Here is a 26,456-nt window from a genome sequence, read left to right on the forward strand (position 1 = left end):
CTAAACTACGATTTATTGAATGTGTGATTTTAGCCTTTGTGATATTTGCTTATAAGCCACAACTAGGAAATATCTATACAATATGGCTTTTCAACTTTCTTTGTGGCATTCTATAATGCTGACTGTTGGGGGGGAAGTATTGACCCCCAGGGGACGAGTGCGCAACTTAGGTGTTCTCCTGGACGATCGGCTGTCTTTAGAAGAACACCTGACGGCCGTCGCCAGAGGAGCATTTTATCAGGTTCGCCTGATTCACCAGTTGCGCCCCTTCCTTGACCGGGACTCCTTGCGCACGGTCACTCACGCCCTCGTTACTTCCCGCCTGGACTATTGCAATGCTCTTTATGCCCCTTGAAGAGCACCAGGAGGCTCCAGCTAGTCCAGAATGCGGCCGCGCGGGTGATAGAGGGAGCACCGCGTTGCTCCCATATAACACCTATCCTGCGCGGCCTGCACTGGCTGCCGGTAGCCTTCCAGGTGCACTTCAAGGTGTTGGTTACCACCTTTAAAGCACTCCATGGCTTAGGACCGGGTTGTCTACGAGACCACCTTCTGCCACCGATAGCCTCCCAACGACCTGTGCGGTCTCACAGAGCGGGCCTCCTCAGGGTGCCGTCAACCAAACAATGTCGGTTGGTAGCCCCCAGGGGGAGGGCCTTCTCTGTGGCAGCACCGGCCCTATGGAACGAGCTGCCTCCGGGGTTACGACAACTCCTCGACCTCCGGGCCTTCAAACGTGAACTGAAGACTTTACTACTTCATCGTGCGGGACTAGCCTAAGAAATATTTTATTGTATTTTAAATGGGTTTTAAATCGGTCTTTGACCGTTTTAGTTGTTCTGGCCATTAAATATTTGGTTTTAATTTGTTTTTAAATATTGTTATTTATATTTGTATTTTAATATGGCTGTAAACCGCCCTGAGTCCTTCGGGAGAAGGGCGGTATAGAAATTCAATTATAAATAAATAAAATAAATAAATAATAATTATTAGGATTTCCCCTTTGAAAAATTATATTTAGTCAAACAAGAGATTGCTAAACATTAATATTCAAGGGACAGCTTTGTTCCTCCACCCAAGAAAGGTAACCAGTCTACCAGCTAATAAAATCTAAACTGTTTTCAGTCTTGCTTTGCACACAGACATTCCCCCTCCTCAATTAATCGTTCAGTTGGTTCTGAATGGTATAAAAATAAAGATAAACAAATAATAAAATAATAATTAAACGTGTGCGTGCGTGCATGTCTGTGCATGTCTGTAAGACTCCCATGCACTAGTCATTTAAAAATAATTGATAATCTCCCTAAATAAAAGAATTTCAGGCATCTTCTAATCCTCTAATGGTAGCATATTCTATGTCTAGCAAAGTCTATGATCACAGTTTGATAGTGAAAGCAAGTGCCTTACATTCTTTGTCCTTTATTATTATAATGTTAATAATAGTTTGGCATTAACAAACAATACCATATAAGCAAGATGCAGAATTTTAGAAATGTTTCCAGATGTTAAATGTCTGTGGAGATTCTCAGTCATTCAGGCCATGGTTGTCCCAAAGGCAACTGGACTTTCTTTGTTTTTCCTTGAAGATATTTCACTATGTGTCCAAGAAGCTTTTCAGTTCTGACTGACTGGTGGAGAACATTCAGTGGAGCAGACATTTTCCATCATTCAGTCAGAACGAAAGAATCTTCTTGGATGAGAAGCAAAACGTTTTCAAGGAAAAACAAAGAAAGTCTAGTTGCCTTTTGAAAAAGCACCTTTGGGTTTCCAGATGTTAAGAAAAAGATGTGACGTCATATTCAGCATTAATAATTCAAGTAGACAGAAGTTTCTGTTAAAAAAAAGGCATTACATATGTCATGAAATATATCTGACATTAGATTCTTGTATGTATTTGTCATGCTACAAGGAAAAATTATGCAGAATGATTGGTTGTTGAAAAAGAAATCCTACATTAAAATAGAGCCCATCGAATAAGTGCCATGTTCAATTTAGAGATTAATTCTCAGTAAGTCATTCAAAACAAATTTCATCCCTTGCATTCACTCTCATTGAAAATTAATAGTGCAGTGCTGTCCAGTGCATAGAGGTCTTGCAAAGGAATTAGTAACCTTTCTGGTGTTGCCCTTTTAAGTGTAGCACTAAGTAGTATTCTGTGTTTATTTTATTTATTTGAGTGGTTATAAAGGTATAAAAGTGGTTCATGATATAGTAGGATACTGCAAGTAAGTAGAAAGTACTGCTGGCAATTAATCAGCACTTCTAAATTCTTTTTAACAGGTTTCCCTGAGTGTTGTAAAAGCTGAAAATTGTAAGCCATGACATATTCGGCCTTTAGAGACCTGCTTTCAAACAAAATCTGTGTAGTACAGCAGAAGAGGAATAGATGTAATTAACTGCTTGGATTGCCAAGGAGTTACACAGTACTTTTTCATCTCTTCTAGCAAGAACTGTGTGATGGCCAAATAACTCATTGAAATATAGGAAACTACCTTATGCCATGTAATTCAGTGTAATATACATTGACTGGCATCAGCTTTCTGGGTTTCTTTGAGAATCTGGGGATTGCATATGGCCCTTCATGTAAAGCATATGATTTATTGCTGAACTTATGACTATTACTGAGCTATGGCTTCACTGTTCACAATGGAGCAGAGAAATTTAACCCTGATCTCCAGAAAATCTGGAGACTCGGTCATTTAATTTTGTGTTAATTAGATGTATCCCTTTGACAAGATTTCTCACTCAAAGAATTACTACTGATTTTATTGCTGAAACATTAATTAATAACAGAAGACGATTGCTGTAATAATCTCATTTATTTTTTGGAATCGTGGAGGGGGGGATGGGACTTAATAAACAGAAATAAAGCCATGCGCATGCAAACTGCATATTTCTGTTTGATTCATTATCCCTATGCTAGCATTCTCCCCCCCCACCCTTAATATGAAAACAAATACAATCCTATATAAGCAATCAGCTCTTTGTGTTCTTGTAACATAGGTAGGTAAAGGATATGTGAGAACATTTTGCTTTTTATAGTCTCTCTGGCTTCTTATGTTTACATTAAATCCCAAGGGTAAACCTCATGAGAATATTCCTCCCATGGGGTTTTCTCAGTGCTACACTCACTTCCTAAATGGATTGATTACCCATAAAAAATTGTTGTTTTTCTCTTTCTTCAGGGGAAAAAAATGAACCATTCATTTCTCCAGTTCCTCTGTCCAAAAATTTGATGGAGAAAAGGAGATCGGTGCCAGTTTCTTTTGCATCGTCCCTCACTACTGGATTCCATCCCTTTTGCCGTATATTTCTTCCAGAAGAGTTGGATGCTGCTACCATGGGATGATGGGAAGGCACTGTTGTTAAATGATTCGGTCACTGTGTTATTACTCATGTAGTATGAAATGGTCTAGATTTGCTTTGATTAATTGAGCCAGATTTTTGGAGATTACCTGATTTGTTTTTCTAAAGCAAAAAAGATGATCCGATTGGCCTCAATAAAGGATTCTCTGTGACTTTGAATCATTTTGAAACTGTGCTGCAGGACAAAGCTCACTTCAATCCTCCTTTAGCATTTCCCAAAGCTTCAAGAACTGGGCAATTTTGGATTACTTGCAATTCACCCTGCAAGTGTGAACCATCAAACCTGGAATACTTTGGCAGGTGCCAAGAGGCTTTAAGTTGGTTAGCTTCAGAATGTGCAGGGGAAATGCCTGCATTATGCAAAGGAATTTCCCACCTGGAAGATTTTTTAGAAGCATAAAGAATGTGCCACTCAACGACTTTCTCCCAATCGCTTGCCAAAACTGAGAACCTACACTGCTCATCCATCTTTTGCAAGTGGTCAGAATGAGGATCCAGGCTGAGCAGCTTTAGTACATTCTCTCTGAGACCGCTTGCAGCATTCACTGTAGCTGTCCAACCAGGCCATCTTGGACACACAATGCCACAACTGCCCAGTCCGAAATGCTCAGCCTTCTCCTACAAAATTTGAAGAAACCTCCTCTCAGAGTTCTTCTGTAGTGAAGTGCTCCAAACCCAAGCAAAGTCTGGTAATCACTTCACTTCACCTCTTCTGAAAGACCTTCCATGGTCTTTCGGATATAAGAATAGGAATGTTATTTCCTGAAGTAGTTTTGAGGGGGTTCCTAGAACTTAATAACAATTTGATGTTATTTTATTTAAAAATAGCCAACATCAGACAGAAACTAGATTTTTATACTAAACAATACTCCTGATAGAGAAATATGGATTTAATGAATTGCATGACAAGGTAGGCAAAGATTAAATGGCACAGATTGGAGCTGAAGAAGCTTCTTAGATGAGAAGCGAAATGTCTTCAAAGAAAAACCAGGAAGTCCACTTGCCTTTTGATAAGGACAATTGGCAAGACTCTTGTTTTTTAAAAATTTTCTTATAGAAGTATACTATCTATTTTGTTCAAATGGAAATAAACCAACATGGTAGCCCTGGATATACAATCATAAAATGTAAGTTTATTTTCTAGATGAATGTTTTAGACAATACATCCAAGGAAAAAAAAACATGATTTGTGTTAAATGCAAGGACACTAAGGTAGTTTCCAATGACTTCTTTCTTTCAGTTATGATTGAGACATGTCTGCATACTTTAATTGCTGAAAAACCTCGATGCATTTGTGGAACTTGAATTATATTTCATTGCGGTAACCAAAGAAAGGAAGGAATTCAGTGCACCGAAGAAAAAGCTTTTGGTTTCCCAAAACAAATTACTGTTCATTTCACTGAAAAGTTTACAAGGATTCTTAATGAAATCTCAATTCTTACATTCAGACTTAGAAAGCAAGGAGCTGGTCATAAAACTAGTGCTGCTTTGCCAGTTGGAAGGTACACTCTGGATAGCAGAAACATCAGTATTGGTCTTCTTATCCTGTGAGAGAGAAGAAATTTTTTTCATGTGAAAAAGATTGATGTTGATTATATTTCGTTTTATTTTTTGTGATTCAAAATAACCGCAAGCCAGGTTATATGACTACGACAGTACTATTTTAAACTGGTAAAATCCGGTTTCAGTGTTCAGAATGTAAATCTAGTAGTTACCATTACATATAATTTCCATCCAGATTGCGTGTCTTTGTCAACAACATTTAGAATTCTGGGAAAGGTCATCTTCTGTATTTGCTGCTGGGAGCTCTGTCCCTTCTCGCTAAAATGCACATAAACAGGAATTGGCCTCTCTGTTGTTCCCACGCAAAGTCCTTAAACTTGCAAAGTGGCATCCCATGAATTATCTGCTTTGTTGCAGCACGAAATAAGCATTTCCAAATAAATAAATAAATAGATTCAATAGATTTATTTCAGACCAGAAAAAAACAAAACATAACAAAAACACGTTGAAGAGCTAAATGCTTGACACGCTATTAATACCGTCTCCATGCTAACAGCTTAATCTGATCTTCCACCTTTGATAATTTAAAAGCTCCCAGTGCATTATTCTAAAAATAGATAATAGGCTTTTGACTTTTTTCCACTAACAGAGAAGGACTTGGCAAACATGGGGAAAAAAATATTGTATGTGTGTCTAAATGAGGTAGTGGTGTAGTCTCTAACGATGGGCACGACCTGACCCTGACCCTGACCTACTATGAGCCAGACTTTCTGAGCTTTCTTAGTTCCTTCACTGTTCAGACGAAATGAAATCCCCTTGCTGAATTCCTCCAATATAGTGGGACTTTAATTGAAAAGAAAATAAGATTTTTATAAGTACAGCATAACAAATAGAGAACTTATTCTTTCCCTATAACTTTTATTGTTTTAATCAAAACAATATTTGTATTGTATTTCTTTGTATTTAAAATACAAAGAAAAATAAAAATAGGAAATTAATGGAAAATAAAAATAGGAAATTAATGGAAGAAAAAAGAAAGTGGGGAAAGAAAATACGAGGTACAAGGGAAGAAAGAAAAAGGCGTTAACTTCAGACTCTTTTTAACACAATATAAGATAACAACTTTACAATCTCAACTTTTTATTTTTACACATTAGTATATAACTAGCCATTTCCTTAACAACAAATCTCTCTAATCAGCAAAACCAAAGTCAACGTTTAATTGTTTTTTCATCACAAGCACAAAATCCAGAAGTGATATCCAAATAAAAAAACATATATTCTCCTCTTTGAACAGAACAATTACTTTAACCATTATTGCTTTATCTTCTTTGCTGTTGAAATAATATACATTTCTATTTGCACATAATAATCTTTATAAACTATCACCATTCATGTTAACAAAATTCACTGTATTATTTCAGATCCTTTAACCTTAAAGCAAAAAATATTTTTTCATCCATTTTAAAACACAGTTTTTTTAAAAACATTTCTAAAATTAAAACATTCTAAAGCATCTTTTTTAACTTCCTCTTATACATACTTTAAAGTTCACTTTCAGACCAATCAAATTCCAACTAACTCCAATTAACTCATTAAATTTAGATCACTTATATAGATTATTCTGTATAAATATGAAGCTGATAGACGATAGATTTACCTCTCTATATATCTTAGTGCTGCCTGAAAGAAGTACTTTCCCACTTTAGGAGCTGACACAAGTCATAACCCTTATGTTCCATCACTCTATATTGACTGTGAGAGAGAAAGAGATGGGCAGGAGGGAGGAAACTTTCAATACAGAGGTTGAAAGTTCTGAATACCACACATTGCCAATGTGACAATGATTACAAATGTGGCTGAGAATTTGCCAAATTCTTATTGTGCTCTAACTTTTTAAAGACTTTGCTCTGGCCTTCTCTTAGTCCTTCTATTCTTCCAGTGACTACTAGTTCCATTATGCCCCAACCAGGGGTGAAATATACTTACCTTCCATACCGGTTTGGAAGTGCACGCTCCTCCCGTGCATGTCACATGCGTGCACACACCCTCTGCGCATACGCAAAACCTTTCTGCGCATGTGCATAGGGTACAGAACACACTACTTCCTAGGTAAAACCAGGAAGTAACAACAGCCAGGCCGGTGGGCGGAGCCTCGTGCTATGGTTGCTACCGGTTCTCCGAACCACTGGCCAAAATTGCTACCGGATCGGGTGATTTGGTCCGAACCGGGAGCATTTCACCCCTGGCCCCAACTATTAACTTACTAAGTTACCATTGGAGACAGAACATTGACATTTGGAAATCTTTGGTCTGACCTTGCAATCCAAATTGACATCCTTTTAGCCAATTCTTAGAATTGGCATGTTGCTTCTGTAATTATGCACTATCCAGAGTCCCAGCAATTAGAGCTAATTTTTTGAATTAACTGCATAGAAAGACAGAGAAGATAAACTTTGAAGAGAGAGCAAACTTACTTGGAAGCTTTCAAGTTTGTGTTTTAAATCTTCCAGATGCTGCTGTAATGAGCCCACAAGTTCCTTGTATTTATTGTACCTTTTTTCGATAATTTCTTTCTGAATGTGAGAATTCTGAAATCAGAAAATTTTCAAATGAGTGAAATAATTATCTCATAAATGTAAAAAAAAAAGGTGTGTGTGTCAAAAGATCATTCTGAGATAAAGGAGAATAGATTGTATCTATCATGAACTCATTGAACTAATTCAAAATAATTAAAATTGTTATGAGATTTGGCTAATATGAAAATTTGAAATAATTCATATGAGAATACTGAAGTATTGTAATTTTAAAATTTCAGGTTTTTTTCAATTTTGCCTTTATTATTTTTATAAATAACTGAAGGCAGAGAACATAACTAATACTCCTTCCACTTCCTATTTTCCCCACCTCACAACCTTGTGAGGTGAGTTGGGCTGAGAGAGAGTGACTGATTCAGTCACCCGGCCAACTTTATTATTAATTAATTTATTATTAAATTTATACTGCTGCCTATTCACCCATGGCGACTCAAGGTGGCTTACAGAATATAAAAACCACATTTAAAAACAATAAAACTAATTAAAAATCAAATAAATTAATATTGTAATAAAATCATAATAAAATCACTCCCCACCCCCCCAGTGACAGCAGATCACATGAGCCATTTAATGGGCTCCATCCCACTCTGGGTTCCCCAGGCCCGCTGGCAGAACCAGTTCTTCAGCGCCTTTCATACCTAAGGCGGACTAGCATTCATAGTCTTCTGATTTCTAGCCTGGTGCCTTAACCACTAGATCAAACTGGTTGTATAGTGTTTGATGATCTTTGCTAGATTTCACTACTGCTTTGGGAAGGGGAGTTCTAAGTTATCAATTTTAAATAACATATTCAAATATTGGCAGGTATTATATGGAATATATCTCTAAAGAAATATATTTCAATAAAAGGTTTGTAGTTTTAGTAAGAACTACTTGAAAAGATCTCTCTGATTGGTATAATTTTCATCAGAAACCTCTCTTGGTGATGGCTAGGCTCCCTGCCCTATCTATTAAAAAAAATAAGATTAAAAATCCATACAAAGCTGGATTGCTTCAGCCTCTGGGCTCTTTATTTGCAACGCCGGCTGTGATATCTACAAAAGTTTCAGCTAGGCTCACTGCCCTATCTATTTAAAACAAAATGAAAATTAAAAATCCATACAAAATTGGTTTGTTGCAGTCTCTGATATATTTACAATAATGGTATGATACTCACAAAGATTTTAGCGGAGTGGTAGAAAGCATCCTATCAGGTTAGTGTGAATCTGCTAAATGGATGCCTTATGGCTACCAGAGTCCGCACACAGCCATCTTTTGAGCATATCCAGCCTGGCTTCCCAAAATGCCATCTCTACATTCAGTCACTCCAAATCTCTTGCCAAAGAACCATGCCAAGACTGAGCAGGACAAACTAGGATGGATTTGGAAATGACCATTTCTGCACTGGACAGATTACAGGTCCCAAGTTACATTGTCAGCTCCTGTTTTTCCTTGATAGTTGAGCTATGGAGGGGTAATCCAGTCTCAGCAGAAGTGGAAAGTTTTTATCTGCAGTTCTATTTCCTGGTTTCTATGAATGTCAGTTGTGTTTTGGTACTGAAGATCAGTCCAAATCTCAATGGCTTACTATAAAGAAAATATTCTGCAAACTGAGATGTCTCTTTTTTGGGTGAAATGGTAATAGTATAGGAGAAAGAGAACAGAATGGCCGGAGGGTTAACTGGGACAACATGGTGGGATTTGGGGATGTTCTGGTCAGTAGTGGTAATAGGGCTGAATACTTAATAGAGTTCAGTGGGAGTCTCAGTTCTTGCAGATGCCATACTGGGTCTGATGGAAAGAGTGAAAGATTAACTGTGGGGGGAGGGGAGTTCAGTGGGGTATTTGAGACATATGGTGGCTGTTGAATGGCTAAGTCAAAAACAACCAGAATGTAAGTAATTTATATAGGTTTAGTGGTTCAGAGAGATAGTGAGAATACTTTGTGGCAGTGGTGGGATTCAAATTTTTTTACTACTGGTTCTATGGGAGTGGCTTGGTGGGCGTAGTGTGGCTTGGTGGGCATAGCAGGGGAAGGATACTGTAAAATTTCCATTCCCACCCCACTCCAGGGGCAGGTTACTGCAAAATCCTCATTTCCTCCTGATCAGCTGGGACTTGGGAGGCAGAGAATAGATAGGGGCGGGGCCAGTCAGAGCTAGTATTTACCGGTTCTCAAATCTACTCAAAATTTCTGCTACTGGTTCTCCAGAACTGGTCAGAACCTGCTGAAACCCACCTCTACTTTGGGGTATGTGTAAACAATAGGGTTGAAGAATAAAAGGGGCAAAGGAAGCATTATGGTGGTGAGCAACAAATATATGGTGGGTGACAGATAACTCTAGGGAAATCGACATTGTAGACCTGAGGCCAATCCCCACTTCCAGCCTTCTGGTTTTGTCTTAGGAGCCATATGGCTGGGCCTTTAGGAGTTTTGTGCGCTAGGGTTTTACTTTTGAATACTAGATACTGTATCCGTTTAATACATTTATTTTCATCCATGACTTGACCATGACAGAGTGGACTTGGCTTAATGAGACCTAGATAAGTGAGCTAGTGAGTGCCTTCTTTTCAAATGTGCCCATCCATATTTCATGAATGTATGTGGCTAGAGAAGGTGAAGAGGAATGGTAATTGCCATCCAGGAAGCTTTGTAGGTCACCAAGGACGTTATTTCACACATAACAGGATATCGGGGCTTATTTCTGAGGCTGGGCTCCTGGACACATTTACCCTCATTTGTGCACAATAAATTCACAATCTTAGAATCCTCTGGGATTCACAGTTCTGCTGGAAGAGCAGTTAAAGACTGACCAAAACAGTCTTTTCCATAGTTCTATCTTGTATCAAAATCTTTCCGGATAGGGAGAATGCTGCTTGTCATTCATGTCTTTGTTAGTTCATATTTGGACTATTGCAATTAATTCTATATGGGAATAAACTTGAAGACTGTTGGAAAGTTGCATCCAAACCAAAATGTGGTAACCTTGAGTAGCAATAGACTCAACTCAATATTGTTACATCACTATTTAAGGAACAACAGAGATTGTTACTGAGCTGTGGTGGCGCAATGGTTAGAATGCAGTACTGCGTGCTACTTCTGCTGCCTGCTGGCTGCCTGAGGTTTGACAGTTCAAGTCTCACCGGCTCAAGGTTGACTCAGCCTTTATTCCTTTCGAGGTCGGTAAAATGAGGACCCAGATTGTTGCGGGCAATATGCTGACTCTGTAAACTGCTTAGGGGGGCTGGAAAGAACTGTGAAGCGGTATATAAATCTAAGTGCTATTACTACTAAAAATCCAGGTGCAATTGATCTTTACACCTATCTTCTCTGGAACAGCACAGAGCCTGGAGTTAAGGGCAATTAACAATTCTCACAATTTTAGAAAGCAATTAAGACCTGACTCTTCTGAAGAACCTTTGAAAAAGGTTAGGATAATTAAAAAGCTCCTGATGCTGATGTTAGAAGATGAAAAAGAGTATCAAGTATGATATTATGGGTGTGGTTTTTTGGATGGGTTCTTATTCATATTATATTTCAGTATAGATTATATAAAAGGCAGAGTATAAACCATGCAGAGTTGTTTTAGATGAGAATAAACTTTAATTAATAAATAAATATGTATATTCAGATATATAGTATTTAGTCTGCATTTTAAATACCTGACATGATTATAATCCTGTCATGTAATGCCAGTTTTACTCAGCCTAATGAACAAATGGTGATATTCCAACTGCTTTCCTATTGAATTTGATGACAGTTGCATGATGAAGAATATCAGTTACGAGACTACAAGACCTCCAGAGTGTCATCATGTTGAAAGTAAAGCTTGAGAAGTTTATCTCAGTAAATATATCTTATATTTATTACATCTCGCATTGTATCTTAATAAACCAAAGAAAAATTGTAACTTTTCAAACAGTTTTTCACATAGCTAAATGATATCAAATTTTAAAAAGTACCAAAATATTGTAAATATATAAAAAACTGGGATAGAGAAAGAAATATTTTCAGATTTTAAATCTTAAAAGCACCACATTGTTACGAGATATTACAATGTGGTATTCAAATCAAGATGGAAGGACTCTCCTTGAGAAATATCTTTTTCAGCAGGTAAAGGGAATGGTAAAGAAGGAATTTGCTGCAGAACAAATCTATTCAGCTTCACGCTAATATGTGAACCTCAAATATAGGGCTATAATATAATTGTGTTTTAGATGTCATGCCTTAAAGATACTTAAAGATACTTTCCCATATATTATATATTAAGCATTTTACAAATGAAAGAGATCACAAAATATTCTTACCCCAAAAACTCCACAATCTTCAGAAACATTCAGTTTCTCAGGAGCAGATTCCAGATGTTCTAAGGCCAACTGAGTACTCTGAAAAACATTGAAATACTCAGAAGGGCTGTATGCATGATGGGCATGCACATGTGATATGACCATTAACATTCAGAAGATGGTAGAACAATAAATAGTTTCAGAAAAGTTGAGAGTTGAACAGCAAGATGGTCAGCATATAAATTTAATAAATAAATAAATAAATGAAGTAAATGTATAATTAGACTTAAGCTGAGCATGAAAAGGCTGGCTTTGGACATCTTTCCTCAGTGTGGAAACTGCGCACACTAATTTAGAGGCACAATACTTGAACACTTTGATATACTTTATGATTAAAATGATATTTGACAGTTTAGAAACATTCATAAGAGCCCTTCGCTTATTATAAATAGGGATCAATTACTCTTATTTATTTATAAATACAAATGAACACAAATACAACACAGACCAGAACACAAAAGCTTTTTGTTTTCTGTTTTTCATGTGTCAAACATTTAGTTTCCTTGATACATCCTGCAATGTAACTCAGTTGAAGAGGTCACTCGCACCACTTATGTCATGACTCCCCTGGACTACTGAATGTGCTGCAGAATTTTAAACCACTGGAGACTGGGACTCTAGAGGAGACATACCCAGGCTCAGTTCATTACAAGGCAGAGAGGCCTTCATTTGAGGACACACAAGAGGGAAAGTTCCACCAAACCTAGAAAACATGGGCAATTGTAGATTCCAGCTTAAAGATGCCACATACTATTAAAGAATCAGGTCTTTGTGGGTCAAATAATTTGTTTCCCAAAGAGAAATTTCTTCTGAATATTCACATAATCCCCAAATCTCTTATTTTATAAAATCTCAGTTCAGAACAGCCATGCTGGAAGCAAGATGTCTAGATTTTAACTTTAATGTAGCTCTGGCACTTTTCATTGTATTGAGAATTTGATTTTGTATTAGATTTTGTCTTTACTCCATAAATTCATATTTGATGTTCCTGGATTCCCAAATGGGCAGAAAAATGATCAAGGTAAAGACAAACCACTCAAGTTGCTGGATGAAACTTTGGAATTTAGTAATTTTTTTGAGGCATGTCTGTCTGTCTAGCTTGCTTGTTGGCCATTTCCAACGTCTCTATGAAACTCACAATGTCAGCATATAAAAGAGCTAAGTGCAAAGAGAAAAATTGACAAGAGGTTTGAAACACAAAAAAATTAAAGGCTTGGGCCTCTCAAACTGAGTGTAAATAAACACTCCAGCATAACTGACATAGTCTGTATATTTGATTTAAAATACTGTGATCATTTTTACAAAAAATATGAAACTCATTATGCTAAAGAGGATTCTTTAGATTCATAACTCCAAAAAGTGGAGTCAGTGATAGTAATTATAAGTCTGGCAGTACATACAGGAGAATTTCTTTGAAGAACCTACAGTGATTAATTGAAATTGGTCTAAGTATTAGCAGGTCACTTCACTCCATTTCAGAGACCCCCTCCAAGCAAAAATCCTTATGCCACTATCAAATTAACTTCCATGCACATAAAATGATGGAAAACAATGTTAGCTTTAAAATAATCTGAATGCTGAGAGGGAAATTGTTATATCTTGCTATATCATTTACTATTCTCAAAAGGCTTTTGCTTGTTTTTAGTGTGATCATCAAAAGCAATCTTTAAAAAGGATCACTACAGAATCCTTTGTTCTACTGTAGGTAGCGTAATGTGCTTTCTAGCCAAACAACTGTTAAAGTTTGTATTAAAATATTTAAGCTTCATACTTGGATCTTTACACTATTAGCATAAGAAGAATTAATTATGAAAACTGAATTAATGCATATTCTCTATAAAATTCCAGGTATTTCATCATATACTTATTAAAATTACACCTTGCAAAATATGTTTAAAAATATTCAAGAAAAGCTCTCTTAGAGGACATTTCTACACCTTGGGGGGGGGGGGGAGTTGCGAACAAAAAGAAGAAGAAGAAGAAGAAAGAAAATTGCTTGGAGGTGTCTATCAATGTCTGTTCCTCATTAAATCGCTCACTTCTGCATCTTTCCCACAAAGAAGCTGCACTCATTTACACTGTATGCTTCATTTATAGTGGCCTTATGTTCATCAAAGTCTTGATTTTCCACCCCATTAATTTCTGATGAGATGTATGGTTTGCTACTTCTTCCCAGAGTCATTTGTGGCCCGGTCTTTGTAAGGGCTGGAAAAGGTTGAGCGATATCTGAAAGAGACAGCAGATTCTCAGCAGGTCTTCCTCTGCAGCCTTCAGCCACAGAAAAGTTAACGGTGTAAAACAGAACAAGGGGCTCAAATGCTCAGCAGTCACCTTAAAGAAACAATATGTTCCAGAAACATTCTGCGACATGAAAGAAACTGCAGAGCACATGATTTCCAAACAACATTCCCACTAAAATTAAATGTGCTTCCTTTATCTTCATCACATACAGACAGCAATGATAAGTAATGAAATGCATTAAAATTTGAATTTTGCTGATATTTTATTTGCTCCAAAAACAGTCATTTAATACTACCGCGTCTGAGTGCTGACTTATGTTTATTCTACACTAAAGGAGCAATAGATATACGTGAGCTTATCTACGCAATTCACAATTTTCCAAGTTGTCAAAAGCATCGAGTATAGTGTAGAATTTAGGATTTTCTTTTTCATGTGTCTGAAATTTTAAATGTGCTTCCAAAGGACAAAGTCTGTTTGTTTCATTGCAGTCCAAACAACTGAAGGCTTGTTTCAGGCTTGTTACAACAGTGCCAACAGCTTAAGTACCAGCATTATGATCTGTGTGGAAAATAGCTGCCAGGTTAATATTCACTTCACTCAAAAAGCATGTGAAAAACTTAAGTATGATTCATGAGCCCAGTTGCAGGCGTAGATTTTGTGTTCTCATTATGGCAGGCAAGAACACATCAGCTACACTACAATAGTTTGGCTGGCTATGAAGATGTGTGTGTGTGTGTGTGTGTGTGTGTGTGTGTGTGTGTGTGTGTGTGAAAGGACTGGCAAATAAAAGCATAAAAGCCGAGAAAAGGGGGGGGGACCTTATTTCAGCTGACCTGTAGAAAAAAGCAATAATTTACTGACACATTCAATAATCTCCTAAATTAGATTTGAGTACCATATTAACGATGGCATTTTTCTCTATTAAAAGAGAGAGGTTTAATCATGCAGAACAAAATGTTAAAAAGGTTGGTGAGAGCACCTGACACAGTGAGTGATTAAGTACTGCTAATTATTGCCCAGAAACTGAAAATGATGTGCCATAATGCATACAGTACAACTAATCCAGAAGAGAACAAACATACGTGTCTGCTTGTTATTTAACAGGGAGCAAAGGGCAATGATGAAGCTGATAAGGGTCAGCCAACTCCAGTTGGACCAACAGAAGCAGCATTTACTTAAAAGTGCATTCTTCCATTATCCAGTGACTGCTATTAATCTCATTTTACTAATATAAAAGTTTATTTACACACTAAGAGTGTTCTATCTTCTCAAAGAGAATGATAAAACATGGTGCTTATTTTCCATGACTTTATACGAAGCCCTGGATATTTAAAGGGCATGTGAACAGTTAATCCTTCTTATATTGATATATATGCAATGATAGGCAGCTCTAGGTTGTCCCACAGAATGGGTGTAAATAAAAAGAAGACATTATTATTTTATTTTTAGACTTGAAGCCACAAACTCAAATCCAGACTACAGTAACAAAAAGATTGCCCCTTCTCCAACAAAGGTTTTTACCTCCAATGCTGGGTAAGAAAACGTTGTTGACAGGTAATAATGACACTCTGAATGATACATGGGTCTCAAGAGATATAGATGCTACATCTACAGAATGCTGAAGTCCTATTAGGAATTTTTCAGTTCAGGATGACAAATACAGCTCTAGCTTTGCACACTTTGATAATACTCCTACTCTCTCCTCAGTTTCTCTTTGACTAAAGAAACATTTCAGGAACTAGGATAACAAACCAAGCAGGAAACTGAGGATAGGAAAGGGAGCTGATTTGGATCATGCAAAGATCCACAGCTACTAGTAAGCTCATTCATCATCATGGTGTGTACCATATATATGGATAAGTAGAAAGTATACCTGAGAATAGTAGGCAGGTGTTCTGTCAAGCTAATATGGAAGACAACATTATTGTTGTCACTATTAAAGATCGTATCTTCTTTCACCTGAAAATCTTACCCATAGTGCCATATAAATATCCAGGGACAAGTTGTTACTCAACAGATAGACTGGCAAGAAAGAGACAGCTTACATAGAATGCCTATGGAGGGTACCTGCTTTTGAGAGAGAGGCAATAAAGACTTAATTCCATTGGATTAAGCAAAAATGAATCACTCTTCCTCTAACCTTCTTAATACATAAGAGTTGTATGTATGAGTTGCAAAAGGAGTTTGTGAAACACAGAATGTCAAATTTATGTGGGCATTTCAAGAATGTGAGCTGTTCCTAAGGCGGAGTGCATGTGAGTGTTTAAAAACAAATATATAAGAACTAAAATGGAATTCAGAAATGCTCTTTGAAAGGAAGATAAGACCAAATAATAAAAACATCTTCTCTAGATAAAATTTTAGATATGGAGGACGTATCAGAAGATACAGTATATGATTGACACAATATATGCCAAACCTACTTTAGGAAGCCTAACAGATTTACAACAATCCACCATCTCCAGAAAGGAGCTATCTATAACGTTTCTGAATTTATTCCAATATGTCTCAATGATGATGACAATGCATTAAAGAAATGGTAAAGGTAGAGTGCCATCCCAGTTCAAGTTGTGAACACAATCTGTCCAATAAGGAACTGGAAGACCCCTATCGAGAGATATAAAGTACTTGCAAGTTGTACCAGTCCATGCCAAGGGAAAAACAACAAAAACAAATTACCAGAATACCTACCCTGGAGGATAGCACTTAAATACTGGCATATGGCACTCCTGCCATGGAAGTCAAAAGAAATGGAAGAACTGTGACATGTTTGATACTTGGTAATAGGAAACAGAGAGGCAGATGCTGAATAGGAATGCTATCTCATTATATCCTATTTACTTTCCACTTATCTTATTGAACTATGCATTAGAATTTTCTTCCGCCTTGCTAATTTAGTGCTGAATGCTTATTGTTTTCTTGAAATTTGTGCAACATCATGGGTATCATAGTCTGGCTTCTTCAATGAATCCCTTGCCAATTTCCCATGAAGGAAAAGTAGGAAGTAACACTGGAGTTCAGATTTCTGACTAAAGAAACTGAAAGACTTATCAATGAGAAAGGAGACTGTAGAGCAAGAATAGGTCGTGCATATGAAGCAGGCATATGAAGCAGCTGCTTTACATGAGCTTTGTGGGAAGTACACCTACTTGACCTCCAAAGAAAAAGAAAAAAAAACATCAAAGGTTTCTCAGAAACAGGTTCTTCTGATTCCAATAACTAATCCTTATGGACTGATTGCACCTCTATGTTAATATTCATTTTGGTATCAGCCTGTGGGGTTATATGTGATGCCAGAACTATGTACCAAATTGGAACTCCAGAGGCAGATAAAAAAGCCAGAAGGAGCCAGGAAATGTATAACAAACTTTATAGGAATACAAAGGAATAGGATGTGAATTGATCTTGAAGTTGGTATAAAAACAGTTGCTCAAATGATAAAGATACATTGAGGCAAAAAGAGAGAAGGATGTTAATAAGCACCTCAGAATTCATATCTGTGGTATGTATCAAAACATATCCAACATTCATTAATATGGAATCAGTCTCTCTACTTCCCTTTAACTGGTAGGGAACCATTCCCTAGTTCATAATGAAAGCCCAGAGAAATGATACTGATGCTCATCACTGAACATTATTACTGAAGATTTGAGCCATAGAAGAATAAAAATCCAGAGGATATCAACTCTGAAAGTCCCTGGATTGTTCACTGGGTTGCTTTTTAATTCAGTGTGGGTTGTCAATTCCCATATATTATGCTGAACCTGTATATTTCACATGAATGATGGAACCTTGTCAGTCTATCATCCTTAGAACTGTAACAGCAGGAGTGCCAGTATCAAAATATTGTGGCTTCTGCTGCACAGTTCACAAGAGATTACCTGAGAGTTATTGGTCTTGATAGTTTCAATTACAAGTTCGCTTCTTTCATTCGAAGTTCAGTTGAGAGGAAGGTTTCTTCCTGTTTTGGTGCTTTGTTGGGCCCAAGAAGGAATAAACTATACAGAACATCCTAAGACAAGCAAATTAATCTTTTTGAAGGTTAAGAAAGGACAGTAGGATTAGTTTGGCAAAGCCACTACAAGAAGTTGTATCACTACTGAAACAAAGACAGCTAGGTCAAAATGGAGAACATCCAAGGTATACTGAGACTGAAGGCATTTGCTAAGAAATTAGGGGGTCCAGTTCCCTTCAGGGCTTATTTCCAAAGAAGTACCTACACACAGGAAAATCAATTTGTGCTTGTCTGGCATTAGCTTTGAAAATCAATTTTGCTCTTCATGTCCAAACAGCAAGCAGAGCAAGTGACCATCAACAGGTAGTAATTTGAAATGACAAACACATTTACAAAATAGCACTTAGATAAGGTGGAAAAATCTTTATGTTCAATGCGTAGATCTTGTCACACCAATAATTCCTCCAATCTTTCTGTAGCTTGTTTTTATCTTCGTATTACAGAGACAACTGAAAATAAAATGAAGTATTAATATTCTGTTATCCTTAACAGAAAACATGGAAAATTTGCTGTGGTAGCTGACAAGGAACTGAGGATAGTGTGGTATATCAGCTGGGAACATATGCAGTAGAGGTGTATTTGTTACCCCAAACTTCTCACCTGCAGAAAACTCCCAATCGGCTTTAGAAGAAGTGCATAATCCATAAGTGTAATATGCAGAAATGATGATGAAGAATAAAAACTAACTTTTGTAGACCATGGACATTTTAAAAAAATTGGAAAAGTCTTGGGTGCAGCTAAGTAATCCTTTAGGTGCAAAGCAAAAGATAAAGAAGCATGCCCATAATTTACAGTGACAGCTACAGACAATTACTTATAACTTGACTAGGAGCTGTAATGTTAAAGGCAATCCAAGAAAGGTATATTTCAAAGTAACTGTGATTATACATCAAATATAACATCAGAGTGTCTATGTCCAGGTTCAAAACAATTCTTTAAAAGTTTATGTCAATATGAAGCAGAATAAAAAAGAAAACAGCAAAATTTCCTCTAAAAAGTTATGAACAAAATAACAGAGTTGGAAGGGACACTGGAGATCTTCTAGTCCAACCCCCTGCTCAACTAGGAGACTCTATAATATTTCAGACAAATGATTTTCCAAACTCTTCTTAAAAACCTCAGCAATGGAGCAGCGACAACTTCTGAAGGCAGAAGTTCCACTGATTAGTTTTTCTAACTATCAGGAATTTCTTCTTATTTCTTAGTTGCTTCTCTCCTTCATTAGTTTCCATCCATTGCTTTTTGTCTACCTTCAGATGCCTTGTAGAATAGGTTGATCCCCTCTTCTTTGTGGCTGCCCCTCAAATATTGGAAAACTGCTATCAACCGTTCTTCGGAAACTTCTTCTGAAGCTTCAGCGTCAGTTTCCTAATCATCTTTGTTGCTCTTTTTTGCACTCTTTCTAGAGTCTCAACATTTTTTTAATATTGTGGCAACCAAAAGTGAATGCAATATTTCAAGCGTGATCTTATCAAGACATTTTAAAGCAGCACTAAAACTTCACATGATCATGATTATATCCCTCTGTTAATGCAGGATTGCATTGTCTCACACTGCTGACTCCTATTTAAGCGGTTGTCCACTAGGACTCCTAGATCCCCCTTGCAGTTTCTTTCTTGAGCCAGATACTTGTGGCTCTATACCTGTGTATTTGGCTCTTCTTGCCTAAGTTTAAAACCTTACTTTTCTCACAACTGAAATTCTTTTTGTTAATAGGGCCCAGCGTTCTGTCAAAAATCTTTTGTATCTTAAACCTATCTTCTGGAGAGTTGGCTATTTTTGCCAGCTTAGTGTCTCTGCAAATTTGATGAATTCTCCTTCTATCCCCTCACCTAAGTCATTTATGAAGATATTGAAGAGTACTGGGCCCAAGATAGAATCTTGCATACTTTCCTCCATGTCAAATCAGTTCCATTAAGAAACATTGAGTGTGGTTGATCAGCCAGTTACTAATCCGTCTGACGGTGATGCTATCTAACCAACATTTTCTTTTATCTTATCAAGTAGTAGCTTGTGGTCTACTTTATTAAATACCTTACTGAAGACCAACTATATTATGTCCACAGCATTTTGCTGGTCCACTAATGTAGTCACTATGTTAAAGGATTAAATAAGATTTGTCTGGCATGGTCTGTTATGGTCAAACACATGCTGGCTTCTGGTTATAACTTTGCTTGCCTCTAGGTGTTTGCAGATTAATTGCTTGATTATCTTTTCCAGAATCTTGCCAGGTATTGATGTCAGGCTGTTAGTCTGTAGTTCCTGGATCCATTTTTTTCTCTTTTTCTGGAGATGGAAATCATGTCAGCTCTTTTCCAGTTCTCTGATAGTTCCCTAGTGCTTCAGGATCTTTGAAAGCTATGGTTCAGTGGTTCTGAGATCATATCTGCTAGTTCCTTCAGAAACTTGGGATGTAATCCAACCCTGGAATGCATCCATTCAGCACATGGTAATTTGAACTCATCTGGAGTGGACAGGTGTTCTTTTACAATTTTCTTGACTATTTTGTCTTGCATCTCTAATCTGTCTTTTACAGTACCCTTTTTTATAGGCTGAGCCATTTTTTCCTTTTGCATGAAGATAGATGCAAAGAATAAATTAAGCAGTTCCATTTCCCCCCTGCTACCCAGCACTTCCTTGCCATCTTCTCACTTTAATAGACCAATTGTTTCATTTTGTTTTTAAATGTTGAAAGAAACTTTTTAAATTATTATGACTCTGCTTGTCAGAATATTTTATTTATTTATTACCTGTATTTACTAATTTTACTATTTACTACTACTATTGATATAGCTTCATCTTAGTTTCAATATTTTATTAATTAAATTTATTATTTATTGGATCCATTTCAATCTGTCTTCTCTGCACTGTAGTAATAAACCTGCCAATAATTCTAATTTTTTTAAAAAATGCCTAATATAAGGGTATCATTATAAATGAAACATGTGCACGCATGTACTTTATTCATTGTTCGGGAAGACAAAAAGATGAGCAATACCTAATTTGTCTCATACAAGAGTCTGAATAGCAGGTAACAACAAGATTGTACACACACTTGTTTCTGCAAGAACACAAGAACCTCTGTCTTGAAGGGAAAATGTAATTTGCTATTGCCAAACTCCAAAAAGGATGTCCAAATAAAGTTTTTCATATTCCAATCAGTATAATTACTTAGATCAACAACTTCAGTTTCCCAAAGGCAATATATATATAATTGCTAAGAATATTAAAAACTAAGCACACTCATCATTTTCAAGTATAAACAATTTACATTTTTAATTGACCTTTAAAGTATGGATGACTTCACCAACGTAGTTCCATATTAAGTGATCTCATGTGGATGTCCTGTGCTTTTGTACATATTATTTGGTTTATCACAACTAACTAGCAAGAGACAATCTGGTGTAATGTTGAAGGCACAAAGCTAGAAACCAAAACATCATGAATTCTAATCTTACCTTAGACACAAAACCAGTAGGGTGATCTTGGGCAGGTCCCTCTCTCTCAGCCCTAGAAAGCAGGGAATGGCAAACCACTTCCAAAATCTTGTCAAGAACATTTCAGGGACTACTCCAGGCAGTGACCATTAGGATCAACAATAACCTGAAGGCATGCATGCATGTGCGCACTCACGTATACACACACAACTGGCAATAACTCCACCTTTTAGAAATTGATTCAGTTTGTAAAACCGTGACCACAGTTTGTAAAACTGCTACCGAATACCTCTCACCGACCAGTGCGCTCTCACAGAGAGGGACTCCTCAGGGTGCCGTCAGCTAGGCAGTGCCATCTGGCGACACCCAGGGGAAGGGCCTTCTCTGTGGGGGCTCCCACCCTCTGGAACGAACTTCCCCCAGGACTCCGTCAACTTCCGGACCTCCGAACCTTCCGTCGCGAGCTTAAAACACACTTATTCATCTGCGCAGGACTGGATTAGTTTTTAAATTTATATTGGTTTTAAATGGTTTTTATTATTTATATTGCTTTTTAATTCGGCTTGGTAGAATAAGTTTTTTAACTGTGGTTTTAGTCTGTATTTATATGTCTTTTACTTGCCTGTGAACCGCCCTGAGTCCCTCGGGAGATAGGGCGGTATATAAATGTGATTAATAAATAAATAAATAAATAAAAATAAAACCATGATCTAGATGACTGAGAATCTCCATAGACAGTTTTAGACAACTATTTTAATATTCCACATATATTATCTTTTAACAAAAAGAAGAAAAATCTTACTTAAAAGTAATTTATGAGAATACAACTTACTGTTTCAAATGCTGTTATTCGCTCCTGTATTGAAAGGAAACAGTGAGAAAGTATAGTAAGATCGGGATCAAGATCAATCAAAGACATAAATGTAGTAACAGAATAACAGAGTTGGAAGGGACCTGCAACCCCCTGCTTAGGCAGGAAACCCTACACCACTTCAGACAATTGGTTATCCAATATCTCCTTTAAAAACAACGTGCTGGAGCATTCACAACTTCTGGAGATAAGTTGTTTCACTGATTAATAGTACTTCATTCAAATCTTAGTAAAGGATATGCCCACGTAGCATTGCTGTTTTTATTATTAAATTATATTGCTGCATTTGTTTTTATTTTATTAATCATAGTATTAATTATAATATTAAATATTAACTATGGTATTTGAATACAGTACTATACAATGAAAATAATCCAGTCGTCCTTTTAGAGCAATAATGAGATAGAAATCAAAAATGTTTTACTTAGTGGAAATTATTGGTTTCATGCACTGTATATTGAAGTATTTCCATTCATTGTTTTAAAGTTAATTACCACTTCTATGAATGTGAAACAGACATTTTAAGCCCATTTTCTTTTCAGAATCATGTTTCTTTGTTGCCTATACAACCTTCTGCTACAGGTTCATAATATCCTTATTTAAAGAATTGGCTTAGGTCATTCTATTTAAGGAGAAGCTGGCAACACCAGCCCAATCATTTTTTTTCATGAACGTCTTATACTGTATAATTATAACCAATAATTATTTACATGATCATGAAAGCAAATATGTCCAAAGATTTAAAAAAAGCAGTATTGCTGCCAGAAAATTTGGTATGAATTGTTGAAATGCTTGGCATTACCATCTATATAACCCAAACATAAGCCAATTTGAAGGCCTTTAGGGTGACACGAAGGATATTGAAGGAAAAGATGTATAGTTAATGGCTATGCAAAATTTATGTCTTAATTTTGGACCGATGATTTCTTTAGGCAGAACAGGTGATATTTACCAACTATATATTTTACATTCTAGCTTTTATCATGAGATAGGAGAGATTGCTAAGTCTGTATATTATTTAAATAACAGAAAAAAATCAGCACATTTACGGTATATTGAGCTTAGTTAAATATGGGGTACTTAACTTAGTTAAGTAAGTTTTGGGGTACTATAGTGCATTGATCTCATTCCAGGTCCTGTTGATGTTGAAGGTACGTAAAGTAGGCATGAAAGACACAGAATTTCTATTCTTGGGTGGTGGGGTTGTTTGTGTTTTTTTGTTTTGAGGAAAAGCTAATTTCTTATTCAGCAGTCAAAATTTATCTTTAGGGAAATACCCACATTTCTTTAGTTAGAAAGAGGTAAAACCAGCAAGCCATGAACAAGTTTTTTAATACTGAATCTTTTCATGCAACTATATTGTTGAAGGCACAGTTCTGAAAGTTTCAGTTATTACATAATGAAACCTAGTAAGACAAATTGTTTTTAAAAAATGAAAAATGGAACCAATTAGCAGATTGGGAAGGTAAAAATGTCAGTTGCCACCATGTTGTACCCTATTTGAATTCTTTTAATATTTAATGCTTCACAGAATCATGTTAAATCAAATATTTGACCATATTCATTCTGCAAATATGACATGCAACTCAATTGTTATAAATTCAAAAATAAATGGAATTAATATGCATAAGTGATTTGTAATCTACAATAAGGTAAGGCACAGTACCTTTCTGCTTCCAGTTAAACCAGCCAGTTTGTTTCATACAAAAATAAGAGTGTACATGGAAGTACAAAACCTTTAGCTGGTGAAATATAGCATTCACAAGCCCTTATAATTCCCTAAAAGTAATCAATATTCCCTTCAACAATGTTGGAGTAATCTGTGAACTTTTGTCTATTCATTTATAGTGAACAACATGGCAAACCTTAACCATTCTTGATATATTAGATCTTTAAATGGAGATTCATGTCATTCGTTCACCCATTTAAATTTATACCTTTTCCAATTTTATTTTTAACTGACCTGCAACATCCCATGGATTTTGACTATACTCAAGCATTATGCAGTGAGACTGTTAGACACTCGAAAGGGAAATGCATACGACTCACAACAAAGCAACAGTTGGTGAAGATAATGAAACTTGTGGAGATGACTAAATTTACTTTTTTGGTTTTTTGGTAAAAAATTATATACATTTATGGTTGACTGGAACGCCGTTATAGACCTTTTGCATAAAACAGTAAAAAATGTAGTTATGAATTGTGGTTTTGATGATTAGAGATACTGGATAATAGAAAAGTAAGCTTTCCTTTGTAATCATAATATACTGTGTAATTGTACTTATATTTTCTGCAAAGAACTTTGGCAGCTTCTTCATATTTATTTTTATTCCTTTTGTGCTTTTGCTTTTTTCTTCTGCTTTTCTTTCTGCCTTAACTTTTTATTAGTTCACATTAGTTTTCATGATTTTTGTAAAACTTTCAATAAAATTTTATATTAAAAAGCAAGCTCAAGCATTATTGGATTATTTCATTCCCCCCCCGCCCCCCCCTTCCATAATTTGGATCCCTCCCCATGCAGTAGTATATGATTTTGATTAGTGAATAAAAGAAGCAGAATATAATAAGAATTGGCTAAATGAACAAGGTTTGGACAATGCTTGGGAAAAGTATACAGTTTCAGTGTGTATTGAATGAACATGGATGCCAGTACGATTCATATGAAAATTTCAGACATTTTATGACCCACATGGGTCTTATCCACCTACACAAATCCATGGAAGAGCTCAACAGCATTTCCTTACAATAACATATTAATAAATAAACCTATAAAACTGTCCTACATTAAATATACTAAGAAGATATACTACATTAGTACAAAGATGTACTGTTTGTTTTAAACATTTGCTCAGTTCCTCAGTAATGAAGCCATAACAATATCAGCTACTGTGTCTAATATGTCTACTGACTTTACCTCCTATCATAATTATCCAATTGTGAGGTTCCTAATAAGTATGTTAGCTTTAAATTTTTTGTATTCATTCGGAATGATTAAATGACATAATGCTGTTAGGTCTGTATCATTCAGCATTAAATTGAGGTAAAACATGTCTAGATGGTTCTATTAGAGAGTGTTTGGAGGGCCAGCCGTTCTGAAGCTGACCGAATACTAGTTAGGTCTTATATTCAGACCTACCTAGTGGCATTGAGGGAGGCCAAGCGGGCCTATGTTTCTACCCTCATTGCGTCGGCAGATAACCGCCCGGCCTCCCTCTTTAGGGTGACTCGCTCTCTCCTTCATCAGGAGGTGCGTGATGATCCCTTACAGGGTTGTGCTGAGGATTTTAGTAAGTATCTGTACGATAAAATCGCTCAGCTCCGGGATGGTTTGGACCAAAATTGGGTAGTTTCAGGCGAGGTGACGGAGGCTAGTCTTGTTGAGACCATCTGGGAGGAGTTTGATCCTGTGGCTCCTGAGGACATAGACAGGCTGCTGGGGCGGCTGAATGCCACCACATGTTTATTGGACCCGTGTCCCTCCTTGTTGGTGCTGGCCACTCAGGAGGTTACACGAGGCTGGCTCCAGGGAATTGTTAATGCTTCCTTGAGGGAGGGTGTTGTTTCCACCGCCTTGAAAGAGGCGGTGGTGAGGCCCCTTCTCAAGAAGCCCTCCCTGGACTCAGCTGTTTTAGGAAATTACTGTCCAGTCTCCAACCTTCGCTTTGTGGCGAAGGTTGTTGAGAGTGTGGTGGCACATCAGTTACCCCAGTACCTGGATAAATCTGTCTATCTAGACCCGTTCCAGTCCGGTTTCCGACCCGGGTACAGCATGGAGATGGCTTTGGTCGCGTTGGTGGATAACCTCTGGAGGGCTCAGAACAGGGGTTATTCCTCTGCCCTGGTCCTCCTAGATCTCTCAGCGGCTTTTGATACCATCGACCATGGTATCCTGCTGCGACGGTTGGGGAGTTTAGGAGTGGGAGGCACCGTTTTTCGGTGGTTCTCGTCCTATCTCTCCGACCGATCGCAGACGGTGTTGACAGGGGGGCAGAGATCGACCTCAAGGCGCCTCCTGTGTGGGGTGCCACAGGGGTCGGTTCTCTCGCCTCTCCTGTTCAACATCTATATGACGCCGCTGGGTGAGGTCATCAGTGGTTTTG

The 26,456-nt window shown here is 37.0% G+C and overlaps 1 protein-coding gene and 1 long non-coding RNA gene across 7 annotated transcripts in view; one reads left to right on the forward strand and one right to left on the reverse strand.

Annotated features, from left to right (window-relative positions):
* The window catches only part of LOC131187818 (uncharacterized), a 76,883-nt gene extending 72,545 nt beyond the window's left edge, over positions 1-4,338 (forward strand). Inside the window, exon 3 of the long non-coding RNA XR_009152634.1 lies at positions 3,186-4,338. This is a non-coding gene — a long non-coding RNA (uncharacterized LOC131187818). The remainder of the gene's footprint in view (positions 1-3,185) is intronic.
* The window catches only part of CEP128 (centrosomal protein 128), a 217,706-nt gene that overhangs the window by 21,500 nt on the left and 169,750 nt on the right, over positions 1-26,456 (reverse strand). For 2 of the 6 annotated variants that reach the window (XM_058162463.1, XM_058162464.1), the window contains exons 20-23: positions 22,318-22,341; positions 11,754-11,831; positions 7,347-7,460; positions 4,513-4,911 (exon numbers count right to left, since the gene is read on the reverse strand). In XM_058162463.1, the coding sequence (XP_058018446.1) occupies positions 4,798-4,911; positions 7,347-7,460; positions 11,754-11,831; positions 22,318-22,341 (330 nt within the window). In that variant the 3' untranslated portion in view covers positions 4,513-4,797. Of the gene's footprint in view, positions 1-4,512; positions 4,912-7,346; positions 7,461-11,753; positions 11,832-22,317; positions 22,342-26,456 lie in introns of those variants that run through there. The other 4 variants (XM_058162465.1, XM_058162462.1, XM_058162460.1 and 1 more) reach the window with 4 other exon arrangements.

This window comes from Ahaetulla prasina, chromosome 1 (genome assembly GCF_028640845.1).
Source record: "Ahaetulla prasina isolate Xishuangbanna chromosome 1, ASM2864084v1, whole genome shotgun sequence".
Classification (NCBI taxonomy): Eukaryota; Metazoa; Chordata; class Lepidosauria; order Squamata; family Colubridae; genus Ahaetulla; species Ahaetulla prasina.